We start from the raw sequence: 19,561 nt of genomic DNA, 5'->3' as shown, positions 1-19,561 counted from the left end.
AATTTCTGTTTTTCACCAAAAAACGGAATAGATCATTTGTTCAGAGCTTAACCTCTAACCTGCAGAGAGTTGTGACTGTATGATTAGTCACCTCCCTACTGCAAAACCCAAAACCGGGTTTTCTAGAACCATGACCCACGACCCAACCCAAAACCAGGTTTTCTAGATCCATGACCCACAACCCAACCCAAAATCGGGTTTTCTAGATCCATGACCCATTATTTATATAATATTATAGTGCCTCATGGCTTTGGTTAAACTAGGGTCTACGGACCACTACCGCAACACGCCCGACTCGGTCCAGGTCGTTGCATGCGTGTGATCCACACATAGCTCTCTACCAACATACACCCCACTTAGGAGCTATATATGTATATATAATCACATAATCATTAGCTCCATCCGATATGGGACTAAACACATATGGTAATCTAAATCACCTAATATACATCCAGAAGAGTCCTATAGAGTAAGAATAAACAAGAGTCCTAAAACAAAACTAGGGAGATAGAGTTTTAATGATTTTGAAACTTATCTCAATAGTATATTATAGGGATAATTACTATTGTCCCCCTATACTATAGCTTAATTACTAATTTACCCCCTGTACTTTTTGAAATTACTAATTCAACCTTCAACTTTGCTTGTAATTACTATTGTCCCCCTACTGTTATACTCCGTTAGTTAAATGATGATATGGCATATTTTATTTATTTAAAAATCCCAAATTAACCCTATAGTCTTATATTATTTAATTACACTTTATATTAAATTACATTACTATCCTAAGTAATTAGGAAAAACTTAAACTTAATTAAACAATCTTCTTTTCTAGTCAAAAGAAAGAGAGAAAATCAAGGGATACTCATTTTCAAATTTCGATATGTACTTTTCAATTTGGTAATAAAAAAAATAGTAATTCCTAATTTTTTGTGTTATTTTTAATTTTGTTATTTACTTTCTAGTTTAATGTTATCAGTTTAAGAAATTTCTACTTCCAATAGATTATTATTTATTTATTGTCTAATTTGATGTTAGCTATTTTGAGAAGTCCTACTACCAACAGGGTGCTTTTTTTTTTTTTTTTTTTTTTTTTTTTTTTTTTTAATTCAAGATGATAAAAATACACATGTAAAATTATTTCATATGATTTTTTTTCTAAATGAGGATAATATTTTATTGGACATTATTAATTGTAAAAGGGTAAAATAGACATTAAACATTCAACCTTAATGGTCGCTTAACACTGTTAGAATTGAGGGGGGCAACAGTAATTTCATAAAGAGTAGGGTTCTTTTAGTAATAAAGCTATAATACAGGGGGACAATAGTAATTATCCCTATATTATATTATATTATTATTTTCTTTTAAAAACAAAATCCAACAGAGACAAGGTGAAGCTTAGAACAAAAACTATTGGAACAATACCAATCTAACAAGTATTTGGTAAGAGATACAGAAAAATGAAAAGAATAAAATTGGGAACAAAGGAGAAAAAGTATAAAGTAGTAGCACAACAGGGATGATCTTTAATTCAACAAAACATCCTAGAACTGTATTAGACTATAGAGCTCTAATACTTGTATATGTATAAGAAAAAGTTCTGCATCAGGTGCATTCTTCTGATATTGAAATTGAGGAAAAGCTCTGTATCTCATTTTGAACACAGTAAGCCTTAAGACAAATTAAGCTTTTAAATAGGCAATTCTACTCGTATTTGAGTTCCTGTCAAAAGTATGGTTGATATATTGTACTTTCTTCCAATCTAAAATCCAAATTAGAAGTTTTGAGTTTTACATACATACTTGACACTAGTGGAGATCTTACTACCATCTAACTCCGCCTAAAACCTAAACTCCAGTTAACTTTTAGAATTTCACCATACATATTAGAATAACATAAACGTAAAGAAGTATTTGGTTTTGTAACATAAATATGAAAAAGCCCATGCGATGTGAATTAATATGGAATCCATGGGGCCTCTTAGGCCTTTTCACGAATTGTTCTTAGGCAAATTTTTTGAGTTCTCTTCACTAAAATATAGGGTTTGGGGATTGCACATTCTGCTTACCCATCTCCAAATAATCGTCCGAAAGAAAGAAAAACTGGAAACACAACAACAACCAGAGAAGCAGAACCACATCGGAAGAAATCGATTAAACAAAATACTTACATGAACAGAGTCGGATCTCAAAAAGAGGTAGTGAGAGTGAGAAGACAGTGAAGAGAGGATGAGAAGCTAGCTTATGGAGGAACAGAGACGACCTCAGCTACCACCGTTCGAGAAAAAATAGAATGGGTTGAGGTTTCTATCGGGCACACTTTTAGTTTAAGTTGTTTCTGAAACACTCTGACGTGTTTTGCAAAAATTGTTTCTTCAAATGTGATTTATATCTGTTTCATTTTTCAAGCACAGAAAAACAAACCGGTTTATCAAACAATTTAATTGTTTTTTTTTTTTTGTTTCCAAAGCACATGAAAACAGAAAAAATGTTTCCTAAAAGAGTAATCAACAAACCATAGACGACCAGAATATCCGCTCGCTATGTAACTTCTCATGCTCCTTTCGGGTTCTATGTGAGAGTAAACAGTCAGGAGGGCCTACGCTATGCAAAATGTCACCCACACAGCCACACTCACTAAATTAGGGTTTAAATCATCCCCAAACAATCCCGCGAAACCCAACCCATCAGAAATGTGGACCAGGCAAGAGTAAGTAATGGATCTTTGACAAGCAGGGCAAAAGAGACACCTCTAAGTTTACCTAGAATATCTAAAGGAGCTCTCCTTTACCCAGAAAAATAGAAAGAAGCTCTCATACACTGATGTAACAAACTAGTGAAACATCTTTGGCTTTCAAGGTATCAATCACATCAAATGGTAGGCCAAAATCTGGCACGCGTGCACAATGCATATGGCTTGAGACTTCATTGTTCCAGGTTTACTTTCATCAACTGCTCTACAATTCAATCATCCAAGTAGAAATGCCAATAAAGAATCCCAGATGGACACAACCAAGAAAGAGAAACCATACTTCTCATTAATTCTACTTGGAAGACTAGGATTTCTGAGCTCTAGTGCAATTTTCGAAAGATCTGTCCAAAAATATGGTTGTCAAAACTTCCCCAAGTAATCCTTAATAAAATAACAAAAATGATCAGCTACCCCTTCTTAGCAATACATTTGAGTAAGATACAATGAGACCACTGAGACCATGACGTATTTGTTGGACAATTATAAACTGCTATAATTTCAGGTCGCATAAACCATCCCCTTCCACCAATAAAATGGCTCAAAATCATAAATCTCAAGATAAACTCCAGTTGGACATCTACAATGTTAAGCTCTCAGGATTCTCGACAATCTTTGCAAACGTCCGAAGGAATGCCGCCAAGTCAGCCCCATAGACAATGCGGTGATCAGCAGTAACATTCACCTGCACGTACACGTATCATTGTCTTTATTCTTATACAATTAACTCCAAATAGTAACATAAACAGTATCCAGAACTTCAGAAACAGGGGACAGAGGTGGGACGGAAGGGGAAGAGGTGGGATGGATATATTTCTCCAAAACAAGCTACTGCTCAAAGGCCAGGGAGAACACTTTGGACCAATCCAGAAAACAAATGCACTATGGAGCATGTTTTTTAACTGCATTTAGATGCTTTTTCTTCCATAGAAAAGGGGGAGAAAGGCACTGCCTTCAGACGCACTAAGCAATTTAAATAAACTTTTTCTTTGTTGTTTCTAATTTGGTCAAAAACAGTATATGCCAGAAGCACATTCTTTTGTGAGATGAACGAGGCTAATAAATGGTTTTAAATCATCTAAAAGACTTGTTAAAATATGATAAAATTTAGAGCAAATTACACTAGCACCCCAAAATGGAGGCCTTAAAGCACTGACACCCCACTTTATGTTTAAAAAGCACAAAAACCCCAAATTGGTTTTTTATTGGATAAATTTTTCAAATTTATCACTGAAAACCTTTTAGACACTATTTATTATAGGGATATAACCAGTGATAAATAGTAATTTAACTGTTTTCAGTGATAAATTTGACAAATATATCCAATAAAAATCCAATTTTGGGATCTCTGTGCTTTTTAAACATAAAGTGGGTGTCAGTGTTTTAAGGCCTCCATTTTTGGGTGCCAGTGCAATTTGCTCTAAAATTTATCTCTCTTCAGAAGTGTTAAAAGAGTACAAAATACAGTCAGATCATATACTTTAGTCCTCCAAATCCATATCATCAGCTTTAACACAAGTGGTGGCTGATCAGAACAGCAGTATAGCTGATGAAAGTGTATTCACCAGCAGGTCAAAGTTGGATAAGATGGCAGCACAACTAGAACAGTACAGAAAAAAATAAAAAATAAAAGGGAAGAGCACAGCACAGCATGAGGAGGTTCTATTAACACATATCAGTCCAAACCAAGGATAAAGATTTTGGTGCCAACCAAGGTTTCAGTCAGCCAGAAACCAGAATTTGATTGAAACTGACCGAAACTTTGTGTTTATGTGTATGTGGGCACGCAAGATGGTGGTATAAAACTTGACAAACGATGGGCTCATCATAACTGATCAAAACTACCGGAACTGTGTTGGTTGAAATTGGTTCAAGTATGTCAAAACTATCAAATTCTTGTCAACACTGGTCAAAACCTGTTATTTTAAAACTCCCCTAAGGTTTCATCCCCATTACCTGCGAAACAGAAATTGGTTTCCAGGGTCAAACACAAGAATACAGCAAGCTTTGTTTGTGGGATAAAATTTGCCGCAGAAAAGGACCACACAAAGATAAAACAATCTGAATTTGTGAGAATTGGATGTGCAGCAGCAAAGTGTTATAGGAATCGAATGTACAGCAGAATAGTGGCAAAAAACCAGTTTACAAAGGGATAGGAAGCTGTATTTGCATGAATTAAATGTGCAGTGGCAATTTGTATTTGTGGGAATCCAATATGCAGAAGAAAAGGAGTTGGTGAAGATTCAAATCACGCCAATAGGATGGCTTGATTTTAGAGTAACTAAAGGTGGTATTCAGGCCATTGGAGCATGGCTTGAAAGGTTAAATAAGGGAATCAACATGGAGTAGATTTAGTAATAATGGAAGAAGGGTTAAGAAATTGATTCTACTCATGATAGAATGACTAAATCAGTAAAGGAAAAACAAAAAAGAGAGACCCAAACAACACTGTCAAGGGAATGTCAACCAATCTCCAAATGTAGATCTCTGATGACCTCTGACGATAACCACATTACCTGCATCTTCTTCCCCACCCAAAACAAACAAAAAAAACCCAGTACCTGGACCTCACTCTTCTTGACCTCTGCCCCCTCATCCTCCGGTGTCTCCGATCTCAGGCTTCACTTTGTCCCCTTCACTCTGATGGATCTTCAACTCGAGCCCTCTGCGCTGCATCTGCTCTCAAACCAATTATTCAACAGGGGCACTGTGCTCTTGTTGGTCAATTCCTTGAAGCCAGACCTCCCTTCAATATTGCAAAGGCCTCCCTCTCCAAGCAATAGAAGGCCCAGGAAGATTTAGATGTCTACGTCCTCCCCAACAGTCTCTTCTTTTTCAAGTTCTCCTTTATGAATGCAAAAGTAGCTGCACTTGATAAGCCCATCTCCTACTTCAATCGGAACTGTCATCCAAGCTCTGTCTCTCTATCTTTTCTTTTTTTTGGTCAACCATCATCCAAGCTCAACAAAATTGAGTTCAGCTTGCTCCCACTCTAGGCCACACTTCCAGACCTCCCCCTTGAGTTCTGGAACAGGAAATGTCCGAGTCAGAATCGGGTCTGTACTTGAAACCCCCCCCCCCTTTCAATCTGATGCTCGCATTCGAAGGATGGGCAGGCTCTCCTATGCTAGATTCTGTGTGAAATCTCTGCAAAAGTCATGTCCACTCCCTCTGTCTCCATTGAAGATAAGTTCGGTCACATCTTCGTACAGCCTGTGAGGTATGTCTGGCTTCCCTTCCCCCACCCCCCACCTCAGGGCCCAATCGCGACCAATGCAAGCTATTTGGGCATGCAAAGTTCTCTTGCCCTAGGAACAATTCTCTGATGCTCACTGCTGCAACTACCACATCAGCCACTAGCTCCCGGGATGAGACTGCACTGCTGAACAAGCCTAGTGTCCGCACCACCATTCTCCCCAGCATCCATTCGCACCCATGATGACCATCATGGTCACCATTGCTCTCGACATCATCGCAAGTTGGAAGGAATTTGACCTCTGTTTTGCCTCCAGGAAGTACTGAAGCTCTTCAATCTGGTTATGGATGCTGCTCTTTGCTCGCAGATTCCTCAGCTGCAGTCGCCGTTAATCCCTCTGCCCCTCCCCCCCTATGCAAAATTGAAGACATATTTAAGAAAGAAGAAGCCCATTGGGTCAGGCCCATCAAAGGCCTAAAGCTATCACCTGAATCAACCCATGGCTTTCATGGGCTAGGACTATTTTAGTGAGTTAAAGTTAGCCCACATATGTTAAACTTCATAGTCTAAACCTAAGCCCAAGTCTAATTTTTGAAAAAAGTCAATAAAAAGAGTTGTGGTTTGAAAATAAAAGAACTCACTGTCAAAGGAGTTTTCCTTTGTCAAGAGTTATATAGTAGTTGAGTTATTAATAGGTAGGTGGTATTAGCTAGTGGTTGGATGTTACCATTAATGTTTATGTCTCTTTAGAATGCTATATAAAGAGACTTATGTAAGAGGTGAAGACACAACTCATCAATTGAAATCAAATTGCTTTGTTAGCATTCCTTCTCTATGAAGACTCCTTGTGTTTGATCAAGGTAGGTTGGTGTTCAATCCAATCGCTCCACCTTACGGTGTGAAACCCGAGTGTTACATTGTTATTCTCAATTCCCTCATATTGTCCCTTCAATTTCTTCATCATAATTTTGCCCCTGTTTTGAAGATCTATTCAGTTCCTATTGTTATGCTATTATCCTTATAATACCACTCTAGTTTCAGCCCTCTTTCACATCTAAATTATGTTTCATTTAAGTCTATCAAATCTAAACTTGATTTCCTGTGAAAGGTCCCATTTGGTTACTGTTTTGATTAATCAAATACAGTACTACATTATTTGGTATCAGAGCCATAACAGGGAGTGAAACTTCTGGATTGGATACTGACCTTATGGCAACAATGATGGGGATGTTGCAACAATTGAGCAACCAAATTACTACAAGCCACAAGCAAGTGGAAAAGAGGTTCTCAGCAATGGAGGCTAGAGTTGTTGCCTCTACTCATGCTCCACAACCTCCCTTGGTGAAGAGTCCCACTCAACTCACTTTTTAGCCAACTTTCCTACCCGAATGAATATAGGGAGAGGGCCCCAAAGGATTCCAATTGTGCTACCAACCTTCGAAGAGCACATATGGAGTTATTTCACTAGAGAACAACCTTCATTCAATAAGCATGTTGGTGACTCTCAAAAGGTAAAGCTTGAACACCAGGAGTTCATTCACACTAGCCATAACACAAGGCTGGTATTGGCTCTTGTTACGAGAGAAGTTACCCCTCAACCTAAGGTGACATTCCCTCCACTTATCAAAGAGTTACATTCAGATTTTCCTGAGGTGGCTCCTGATGAGTTGCCTAATGAGCTACCTCTTATGCGCGATATTCTGCATGCCATTGATTTGGTATCGGGTTCGGTGTTACCAAACCTACCGGCCTATCACCTCAACCTAGCAAAGCACAATGAATTCAAACGACGGGTGGATGAGTCCTACATAAAGGATTCATTCTAAAGAGCTTAAGTCCATGTGTTGTACCGACATTACTCACTCCAAAGGACAGCTCATGGCATAAGTGTGTGGACAGTCAAGCAATCAATAAAATTACAGTCGAGTATAGGTTTCCTAAACCGAGGCTTGATGCCATGTTAGAAATGATGTCCGGGGCTAAGATATTTTCTAAATTAGGCCTCAGAGGTGGTTGTCATCAGATCCATATTAGGCCTAGAGATGAATGGAAGATTATCTTCAAAACCAAGGATGGACTATTTAAATGGAAAGTCATGCCTTTTGGTCTGACCGAATGCATCTAGCGCCTTCATGAGGGTTATGACACAGGGGGTTGAAGTTGATCCAAAGAAGATAAAAAGCATCATCGACTGGCCTAACCCAAGGACAATCATTAAAGTTCGTAATTTCCATCGACTTGCTTCGTCTTACAAGAAAGTCATTCGAAACTTCAGTGCAGTCATGGCACCTATTACTGAATGTTTCATGCAAGGCAAGGGCGAGTTCAAATGGAAGCATGGAACAAAATTCGATCAATATGTCTGCAAATTTTGAAATCGAAACAAAATACAGTTGTAGGAACGAAAAGTGCAAAATATCATTTCGTATCGACCAATATATCGATCGATACAAGTCGAAATATCGGCCCGATACCATATCGGGCCGAAACGATACCTGCGTAAGTTATAAAATACCCAAAATCGAGCCATTTATCAACCTATCGCTGTTTTTCGACCTACCGAGCAATATCGCCCTTTGCATTTCGACTGGTTTTTGACTTTTTTTTGTGATTTCTCTTGCTTTCATCCCCTTTTACACCTAATTTCTACAACTCCATTTCCTTCAAACACTTGATTTGCTCCTCCATTTGTGCATTTTCTCAAATCTTGCAAGGTGAGTAACCAACTTCCTCATTTTTTTATTTTGTGTTTCATTTGTGCCTTAAATCATGTTAGATTGCTTTCAAATTTATGTATGTTTACTTTAGAGTGTTGATCTATGAATTTGTAGTGTCAAAATTATTTTTTGATTCTTCCTACTATTTTTTTATTTTTCTGTTATTAAAAATTATTTACTAAATTATGTATATTGCTAAAAAATGTATATGTATAGTACATGTATAAGCTTCAAATGAATGTATGTGAGAGTTGAGACACCATATTGTTGTGATGGTGTTGAATTAATTTTTTTTCTGTTAATTATGTAATTTTACTGTATTAAATATATATTTAAAGATTAAAAAAAACTAATTAATTTATGTTTTAAATTTTAAAATAGCAGAGTATTAGTGGAAGCATGTATGCAATTTTTGGAGCATGTTGTGGATATTTTTAAGATAGTTTGTGTGTATTTTTTATATTCTAAAATTATTTATATATTAAAAAATACTAATATAGTCATACATTTTTTTTATATATATTTAAAAATAGGAGGTTATTATTAGAAGCATGTATGTCATTTTTGGAGCATATTGTGGAGCTTTTCAAGATACTTAGTGTGTGTTTCTTGTATCAGGCACTCTCTTTTAAAGATGTCAGACATAACTTGGGAACATGGGAGGCCACTGACAACTGATAGGAGGAAGAGCGACTGTAATTATTGTAAGAAACAAATAAGAGGAGGTGGGGCCACTAGATTGAAGTTGCATCTAGCTGGTGGCAACAGGGATGTAACAGGGTGCCCAAAGGTGCTCGTAGAGGTCAAGAGGGCAATGGCCTCATATATTAGTGGTGGAAAGCAAAAGAGGAAAGAGAAGAGAACACAGAGGGATGAGTTTGAGGATGCCTGCTTAGATGACCTTCCAAATCCTGAGAATTATGGTAGGGATGAGCCAGGAGAGAGTGACCCTGATCCAGAGGCCGATCAGTAGAGGGCGATGATGATGAGTAGGGAGTAACAAAGGATTGATGACATGAGGAGGCAACAGAGGGGTCTGGGTTGTGGGTCCTCTAGAGAGCCAGTAGGTATAGGAAGGCACAGGTGGCTCCCAAGTCCCTATGAGGAGGACTCAGAGTGTGAGGCAGGAGGCTCCTATCCCACGAGCCCCTACAAGGGGTCGAGCTTCGTCAGCACATCCTACAGATCCGGATCTTGAGATTCTTCGCAATGATCCGGCCCTATTTGCGAGACCTGAGCATAAAAAGAGAAAGTTGAAGCACTAGTGGGGGAGTGTAAAGGAAAAAGTGGAGATGGTTTTCTCCAAATGAGCCTATTACCATAGTATTCTAGCACATACAGCCTAGGGGCCCTATTATAGAGATATGATTAATGAGATAGGCAGGGCTGGGAGTGGTGTACAGGGCCCCACTCCATATGAGATATATAATGTGTATTTGCCTAAGCATAAAGAGGACTTAAATGAGTACATTAAGGGATTAAAGCCCATATGGAATCATTATGGAGTGATTGTGATGGTTGATGGTTGGGACTGGTCCCACTAGACAATCCATCATCAATTGCATGTTGAATTGTGATGGAAGGATAGTGTTCCTCAAGTCAGTAGATGCAACCAGTGAGAATGATGCAAAATACATTTACAAATTATTGAAGCAAGTGGTGAAGGAGGTTGGAGTGGAAAATGTTATTAAAATTGTGACTGATAATGGCTCCAACTACAAGAAAGTTGGGTTGAAGATGCTGGAGAACTTCAGATATTTAAACATATAGTATTAACTTTCATTTGTAAATACATATATTTACATTACACATATACATGTACACTTTATAACTTTGTATTGATGGCTTGATGCCTTGATGGATGGACAGATATAAGATCTTTTGGAATCCTTGTGCTGCTCACTGCATTAACTTAATGTTGAAGGACATTGGAAAGGTCAAGCTTGTGAAGAAAGACCGTGGAGCAAGCTTGACATGTTAGCACCTTCATATATAACCACACCTATGCATTAAGGATGATGAGGGACAAGTGTTAGGGTGAGTTAGTGAGGCCAGGCATAACAAGATTTGTTACTAATTAGATAGCACTGCAGAGCTTTAAGAGTAGGAAGACTGGCCTTAGGAGTATGTTTGCATTAGAGGAGTGGTTTAACTGGGAGGGTTCTTCATCAGTGGGAGGACAGCACAGTTGACCATACTCGATGAGACTTTCTGGCACAATGTGAGGACAGTGGTGAAAATGCTTAAGCCTGTGGTGAATGTGTTGAGGATGGTAGATCAGCAGAGAAAACCTACTCTAGCACACATATTTAATGCAGAGAGAGGGATGAAGCAGCAAGTTGCTCAGGTCCACCTACGTGGCAACAAGAAAGTCCTTCAAATCATTGACATTAGATGGGAGTCTATATTGTAGCATCCACTGCATAAGGCTTGTATGACATACTCTTTCTTACACAGCATACTATTTAAATCCCAAGTACCATTACAAGGACAATCTTGGGATGAGGCAAGATTTGATGGATGCTGTCCAAACTATAGTGGAGACTTCGAACCGGATTCAGCTAAACAAGCAGTCATCCTTGTGGAGGTGAGATAGTGATTTGAATCATTTGATATTCACAATTCATATTTTAATACTAAGTCATTAACCTAGTAACTAATTATTGTTTTTTCTCTGTACACATTAGATAAAGGCTTTTAGGGATGCCACTGGGAGCTTCGGTCGTGTTGTGGCCGTATCGGGAAGGGAAACCGCCCCTGCGAGTAAGTTCATTCATTTATTTCATTATACATTTAATTATTATATTCTATCTTAATTTTGTTATTAAGTATTAAAATGACTTGGAGTCTATATTTGTTACAGCTAAGAGGTGGTTGAAATTTGGACGTGATTCACACCACTTGAGTAGGATTGCAAGCAAAGTGCTCTCCCAAACATGTTCTGCCACTGGTTGTGAGCAAAACTGGAGCACCTTCAGCCTCATTCACTCGAAGAGGCGCAACCGATTGGGTGTGAAGCGTCTAGAGGACCTTGTCTACATACATTATAATATGAGACTGAGAGAGGACCATATTAGACAGGGGATGGATAGAGAGAGCACCAATATCGAGTTGGCCGACATATTTGAGATGGGTGATGATGATAACCCAATAATTGACTGGATCAAGGACAGTGGAGAGGCATTGCAGGATGAGCAGGGAGGTCGTCCCAGTAGATAGATTGCAGAGGAGATGGGGGCTAATGTGGATGACTTCATGGCCCAAGAGGGGAGGGCACATGCAGAGCCTGCCCGTCCCTTCGTGCCACACCCTAGTGCATCCACCTAGAGTGAGGATTTGATTCTCTGATCCGACACTGAGGATGAGGTGACTCAGGCCTCCGGCGATGACGACGATGGTGGTGATGATGACAATGGCGGTGATGATGGAGGGGATGAGGAGGGTGTGGGACCTCGTAATTAGGATTCAGTTGATCCTAGGGACAGACCACCACCACCACATGAGAGTCAAGGGTGGGGAGGACGACCACCAAGATTCATAGGCGAGAGTCAGTTCACCCACACAACACAGGATTCAGACCATACTGGAACTGCATCTCGAGGCCAAAATGTTTCCTCTACATATTCAAGGAAGGGGAAGGGGAGACAGCGCGGCTATAGCACAGTGGACACACCATCATATGGGTCCTACCGTCCACCCAATGCCGAGAGCTTGATGGGATCTATGAGATCGATGAGCATTGATGATGCTAAAGACTCCTCCACCTCCAGAGGATCCGGATGGCATAGGCCTACAAAGTCCTCATATGATACTACTGTGGAGAGTATTGGTTCTACCGAGTTGACTTATGGTTATGGACCATATGGTGTCCCTCCTGGCTATCAGATTCAGGGTCAAGCCAGTCAGCCACTAGTGGAGCCATAAGTTATGGAGCAGTCTATGAAGCTTATGGTGTCCCTCCCACTGTCAATTATCGGAGTCAGTCAATGGGACCATATTAGTATCCTTATCCTTCTCCTGAGAGCGAAGGTGCTCTTTCATTTGTTGAGCAGATCTTCCACACTATTCCACAGCCACAAGGCCCACCACCACTAGTTCCTTTGGAGATTCACAACTTCCCACCGTCAGGAAATCTTATACATGTGGATGAGGCCACGTACAGAGATGCAGTTGTTGACTATGTCCAAAACTATATGGGGCAAACATCATAGGAGTTGTATTGTCATTTGTATGGGGTGCAAACAGAAGAGGGAGACCTTGAGGCTTGAATAGAATAGACTTCTAAGTAATAACATTCCCGCTTCTTCTCTGATTCATGTACTATATACTTGGAATGTTGGATGTTACATTTTCAGTAGTTTTTTAGTAAATTAGTAGTTCTATAGTGTTTATCATGCTTGAAATAGGTAGTATGCAAAAATTCAAATCAATTTGAGTGCATTTGAGGCTCGAAATTGACTTTTCAAGAGTCAGATAAAAAGTATCCAATTTCAATCGAAATTTCCATATCGATCGATATTTTTTCCTTGAATGGAAGAACCATCCACGACATGATAGCACTTGGATTCATGCTGAAAATCTCGCGAAACTCGATCCGATTGGTATGAGCATTACATATCATTCATCCATTCGTCAAAAACAAATGTTTTCAAGCCGGGGAGAGTTGATGCAAAATTGAAGACATATTTAAAAGAGAAGAAGTCCATTGGGTTAGGCCCATCAAAGGCCTAAAGCTATCACTTAAATCATCTCATGGCTTTCATGGGCTAGGACTATTTTAGTGGGTTACAATTAGCCCACATATGTTGAACTTCATAGTCTAGACCTAAGCCCAAGTCTAGTTTTTGAAAAGTCAATAAAATGGACTGTGGTTTGAAAATAAAAGAACTCATTGTCAAAGGAGTTTTCCTTTGTCAAGAATTATGTAGTAGTTGAGTTATTAATAGGTAGGTGGTATTAGCTAGTGGTTGGATGTTACCATTAATGTTTATGTCTCTTTAGAATGCTATATAAAGAGACTTATGTAAGAGGTGAAGACATAACTCATCAATTGAAATCAAATTGCTTTGTTAGCATTCCTTCTCTATGGAGACTCTTTGTGTTTGATCAAGGTAGGTTAGTGTTCGATCCAATTGCTCCGCCTTGCGGTGTGAAACCCGGGTGTTACATTGTTATTCTCAATTCCCTCATATTGTCTATTCAGCCCATATTGTTATGCTATTATCCTTACAATACCACTCTAGTTTCAGCCCTCTTTCACATCTAAATTCTGTTTCATCTTAAGTCTATCAAATCTGAACTTGATTCCCTATGAAAGGTCCTATTTGGCTATTGTTTTGATTAATCAAATACAGTATTACATTACCCCCTTGCTGCAACCTGACCCCTCTGCGTCTCCTTCCCCTTCGCTGCCAGCCTGAACTCTCTGCCATTCCTTCCCTTTTGATGCATCTTGATCCCTCTGTAATGCCTGGGCCCTCTGCCCTTCGCCTTGGCTGCAACCTGGCCCCTCTGCCCTCCTCCCCATCACTGCAACCTGACCCCTCTGCCTCTCCCTCCTCTCCCTTCTCTGTAACCTTGACTCTCTGCCTCACCTTCCCCTTCGCTGCGAACAATGCCCTTCTACTTTCTTCTTTTTCAAATCCCCCCTACCATCAGCATCTTCGGACATCCCTCCGCCTACAAAATCTTCTTGCATCACTCCGAGCAAAATCTGATTTAGACTGCTTGTTTTAGGCAATGGTAAACTAGAGGTGATAAGATTAGAACCGTGGGATTAAAAGATCTAAATCTGGAGTACTGGTCATGCATCTGAATGATCCAACAGTACAGATTTGATCTTGCAGAGATGTACCTGTTCAGAGAGTACCTATACGTACAGAGACATGACTATATCATATAGGTGTCTCCCTGCCAATCTATTTTCACTTCAATTTTCACAAAAATGAGTAACTAAATTCTCTCTTGCACTCTGAGTTTCATGTTCTGTCTGTGCATAACGAAACCTAAAATACAACAGTTGGGTTTTCTTAGCATCCTGAGAGAAAATTAGCCGTAACCATCCAGCATCTATTGGTGGGGGCAAACTTAGTTAAGGAAAGCCTGCTATAAGGCACCTGGAAGTGCCAATGTCCAATTTCCTAGTGCCATTTCAAGGTTTCTCACCAGCAAATTCTTTTTGATAAACCTAGTCTAATTTTATATTTCCATGATCTCCCAGAATAGAAATTACCAAACATTTTTTTTTTCATTCTCAACTGTTCTAGAACAAACCGACTGGGAACATGAGCCATTCCCAATAATTCATTTGTTGAAGCCTGATTCTCAACCTCATTATTCTTCTTCTCTTGATGCCTAACCACCATGTTTCTCCTAAAATCCCCCAATTGCCATTGTCATCTCCATCACCGAGCCCCCCCCCCCCCCCCCAAAAAAAAAAAAAAAAAAAACCGATGCTAGATCCAATCTCGAATTTCCAGGTCTCCCCATCTCTCTCACATAGAGCACTCACAATGATCTTCTGTAACAGCAAAGCCCCAAGCTGAACACACGTCTGATTGTGATCTAATTCTATTCTATAATTGATTACAAAAATGTTTACCAGACAGCAATACTACTCTTACAAAATCATGGAATACAAAGAATCAACTCCATCTAGAATCATTAATTGGGAGTGGGATGATTATCAGGTGGGCCCATAAATCCTTCAAGCCTGTCAATCTTCATTTTCCAATTCTTGTGACATAAGGGAGATCTCCTTATGGTTTGGGAGTTCCATTCCCCATGTAACTTCTCTTCTACGGCTTCAGTTTGATCAGTCTAAAAGGATGCATGTGTATCAGTTACATCAAAAAGTCTGAGAGTAGATCCTACTCATGATATTGAAGATAGTAGGATCAAAGTTATCAAGGCATCGCAAAGGCATCCAGGCACTTTTTGGTTCCTAGTTGTCTAGTGTCACCTTGATCACCTTTGTATCACCCTTACTTTTTCCCCCCCTCGAACACCTTAATCCTCCAGGATGCCATGACAACTACGAGTAGGTGATTAGAAATGTCTTCCTTTCCTTTGAAGGACAACAAATCTGTTATTAATTGTTCCTGGTAACCATGGTTCAATTGAATCTAATTCCAAGAAGCTTCTTTACATCCAACAATACACATTCAATAACATAAGGAATCCGAATTCCTTTCCCAGGCCAAGTCATAGCCTGGTTCTTTCTACCCCTCACAGCACCATTCCCAGACAAGCTACGCTATTTGATGCTTTGAATTTGAATGGAAATACTGACACCATACTGCTGCCCCCAGCCTTTAATAGCACAATAGTGTAGCTACAGCTAGGCCGAAAAAGAAAGCACTTGCTTTGAGAGTAAACTAGGGCAGAAGAGTCCAGCAGCTTCAAAGGAATGCCAGGGGGAAGGGGGGGGGGTTCAACTACTGATCTCTGGAGAAGGGGGGCTGCAGGGGAAGCCCACTAACGAAAGCACATCAACATTGAATTTTCCTCATACAAATGAATGGTCACTTGTGAATACAAGCTAATAAGCAATTTGATTCAAGTCCAACAACATGTCATATGTCCTGCTTCTCAAGTAATATCTCAGTTGGAATCATATTGCAGCTTATAAGAGTAATAGGTTCACGTGTTTGGGCAACAACCGCTTCCAGTGAATAGAAGTCAACATCTTATGCCACCAACAACTTAAAATGACTTCAGAGACTATAAACGTGGAGTTGTGATACATACTTGTCAACTGACCTGTAAGAAGACTTTTGAGTGATTAATTTACCACTACCCTAGTGAATCTTAGCAAAGGGCAGGCCAGCACCACCAGGAGGAGCAAGAATGGTGAAATGGCATTGATTTTACATGCTGAGAAAGGTATTGAGAGCATTTGAACAAGGACTGGAAGACAGCATCGAGCAGCAATATGGCATTCTAATGTGGCAGTGGCACTTCTGCAACCAATCTTTGGGATATTATATTCAAACCCCAAGTGGATATGGAGGTGAGGAGACTTGGAGCCAGCCTTTTCTCAAAGAGATATCCTACTCCTCTCTAAAGGAACTAAGGTTTCAAAGGCATCGATAGTCTCGCAATGAAAAGCAACCAAGCAACTAACCACCTAAACCATACATATGACCACCTCAAAAGTTAAAATGGGATTCATCTAATGCTTCAAAATCAAGTGTCACATTGTGGTGGTCACTAGCACTGTGTGTACCTCTTAAGTAAAATGTATTATTGTTAATTTTTGTTAATTTTCTGTATTCAAGCCCCAAATGTGATTGCTCATCACCTTATAGGTGATGAGTCTCATGCCATTCAATCAAAGAACATAAATGCAGAACAGCTTTTATTAGAGATCAACATTGTTAATCTAAAGATCTAAAAATCATGCCATTACGGCAGGTAATTTTTATATTTCTGGGTATTGGTTTGGGTCCTGGAGGGGGGATAGGGATGGGTGTTGGAATCAAGCTTACCTGCATTTTACTCTTCACGCTAAAGAACCCATCTGAATCAGCAACAACAGTAGGCTTTGATGCTCCTACAGCCATTATAGCTCCCTGTGGAAAACATAAATGTAAGAGGCTAAGAATTCAGTGAGCAAAAGACAATTCGCTAACCTAACGATCCAACAAATATCTAACAGGTTACTAACCTGGCCAGGAGGAAGAATTGCATCAAATCTATCCACTCCGAACATGCCCAAATTTGATACAGTGAATGTCCCTACACGTGTAATGATTAAGACTCAATTTCATTTTGGACCTCAACCCAAGTTTCAATGAGGATGAAAAATACAGATCATTAAAACAAAAACCCAACACATAAGAACCTGAATTGTACTCATGAGGCTGAAGCTGCTTAGCCCGAGCTTTATCTATCAACTCTTTCCATTTTTGGGATAGCAGATAAAGATCCAACTGCATTAGAAGATAAATTTCAGGATAAAAGGTAACCCTCGACCATCATGGCCAAACCAATCTAATAATAATAATAATGTCTAAGCGAATTTATTAGAGTATCTCCATAAACTTTTACTCACAGAACTGATTACAGACCTTATCAGCATCTTGAAGAACAGGAGTGATAAGTCCACCATCAATTGCCACGGCCACAGCAATATTTATACTGCTGTTATATGTAAAGCTCTTCCCATCTTTGCAACTCGCATTCACAACTGGGTGCTGTGTCAGTGCCATTGCAGCAGCCTTAGCCAACAAAGCCGTCATGGTCACCCCCTTTGGCTTCACCTGAATTCATACAGAAATTCACCTTAAAGCCCCCAAAACTCAAACATAATCATTAAACACATTAGACGGCATAATCCAATTATAAAAAATTTACCTTCGCATACAGAGAATCCAGTGCATCAGTCATAATAGGGTAGCCCACTCGGAATGTGGGCACAGAGAGGCTATCTACCATGTTCCTAGATACAGCTGACTGCATTGTCGTAAAAGGAACAACAGTAGAACCGGGAACCGAAGGAAGCGAAGCAGTGGCAGCCGCAGCAGAACCATTAGCAGCTTTAGGAGGAGAAGCAGGGGCAGCAGGAGAAGCAACATTTGCAGATGCTGCCATGTTAGTACTACTCTTCGGAGAAATTCCAGCTGCTGATTCGACATCTGCTGGAGTAATCCGACCAAATGGACCAGTCCCTACAATGGATCCAATATCGATCTTATGCTGCTTCGCAAGCTTCTTTGCAAAAGGCGTAGCAACAATCTTCCTTGAGCCATCAGAAGCAGGCGGCGAAGCAACCTCCACAGGAGATGGAGATGGAACAGTGGCAGGTGATGGTGCTGGAGCAGCTGGAGCAGGAGAAGGGGTTGACGGAGCGATCTTGGACGAAGAAGCAGCTTTAGCTTTAGCTTCTGCTACTTCTTCTTCTGATTCGGCGAGCAACCCAATCGGCGCACCCACGGGCGCTGATTCTCCTTCACCAACTACAATTGCAGCGAGAATTCCATCATAAAATGTCTCCACATCCATGTCGGCTTTATCGGATTCAACGACGACGACGCTTTCACCTTTGGAGAGAACGTCGCCTTCTGATTTGACCCAAGAGACGATCTTTCCTTCGGTCATAGTAGAGCTCAGAGCTGGCATGAAGATCTCTCTGATCTTGGCTTGCACCGCTGAATTCTTTCTGCGAGGTCTGATAAGGAATGAAACGGAAGATGATCGCCATGGCAGCGGATTTGCCAGAGAAGAAGAAAATGAAATGGTCTTGGAGCTTGTAGAGGGTTTAGAGAGAAGAGAAGAAGCCATGGCTGTAGCAGAGAATTGGGTTTCTTCAACTTCTCACTATTGCTCCGTTGCTCCTCTATCTAAGTCGAATCTAATCTAATCAATCCAATCTAAAATGGTTAAATGGAGAAGAGAGAGAAGGCGGAGAAGACGAGGGCGAGGTTGTTGGAGATTTTGGACTGCTGGCTCATTGTTTATATCGCCCATCTCTAAAATCTAATATGGTGGATCGGAATTTACAAAGTGATTTTCTGAAACTGTTTTGGTTCAATTCTGTATTTCTCCTGTACGAAGAAGTTCCATGTTTAAACTTGAATATTTTGTGTCCCATTTTTTCGCCAAATGACTACCACGAAGGATTGTAAAGGGGTCCCGGCTCCAGCCATCACCTTTTTATTTCCCCAGTGTTGTTGGTGTTTGTTTGGTTTGGTTATTTATTTATTTTTTTTTTTTTTTTTTTTTTTTTTTTGAGATTTCTAATAATAACCCTTTACCCATCCAATCTAATGAGGTATAAACACCTAATAAAGTTAGGTTTAAAATTAGAGTGCACTTGAATATCAAGATCCCCAATATGAAGAGCTAGAAGCCTAGAAGCATGCCATCTCTAATGGCTTGAAGTTTCAAGATAACT

The 19,561-nt window shown here is 39.9% G+C and overlaps 1 protein-coding gene across 1 annotated transcript; it reads right to left on the bottom strand.

Moving 5' to 3' along the window:
• Positions 1 to 2,687: 2,687 nt before the first annotated feature.
• LTA2 (2-oxoacid dehydrogenases acyltransferase family protein) lies at positions 2,688 to 19,220 on the bottom strand. Its single transcript, XM_089158678.1, has 6 exons — positions 18,022 to 19,220; positions 17,736 to 17,927; positions 17,510 to 17,597; positions 17,333 to 17,403; positions 17,154 to 17,237; positions 2,688 to 3,436 (listed from the first exon to the last, which is right to left on the bottom strand). The coding sequence occupies exons 1-6, from the start codon at positions 18,946 to 18,948 to the stop codon at positions 3,332 to 3,334; spliced, it is 1,467 nt and encodes a 488-aa protein (XP_089014804.1). The 5' UTR covers positions 18,949 to 19,220; the 3' UTR covers positions 2,688 to 3,331.
• Between the last annotated feature and the right edge of the window lie 341 nt (positions 19,221 to 19,561).

Source organism: Hakea prostrata, chromosome 6 (genome assembly GCF_041222555.1).
Source record: "Hakea prostrata isolate BN-2017 chromosome 6, UWA_Hpros_2, whole genome shotgun sequence".
In the NCBI taxonomy this organism is placed as follows: domain Eukaryota; kingdom Viridiplantae; phylum Streptophyta; class Magnoliopsida; order Proteales; family Proteaceae; genus Hakea; species Hakea prostrata.
This window is presented reverse-complemented; position numbering and strand designations above follow the sequence as displayed.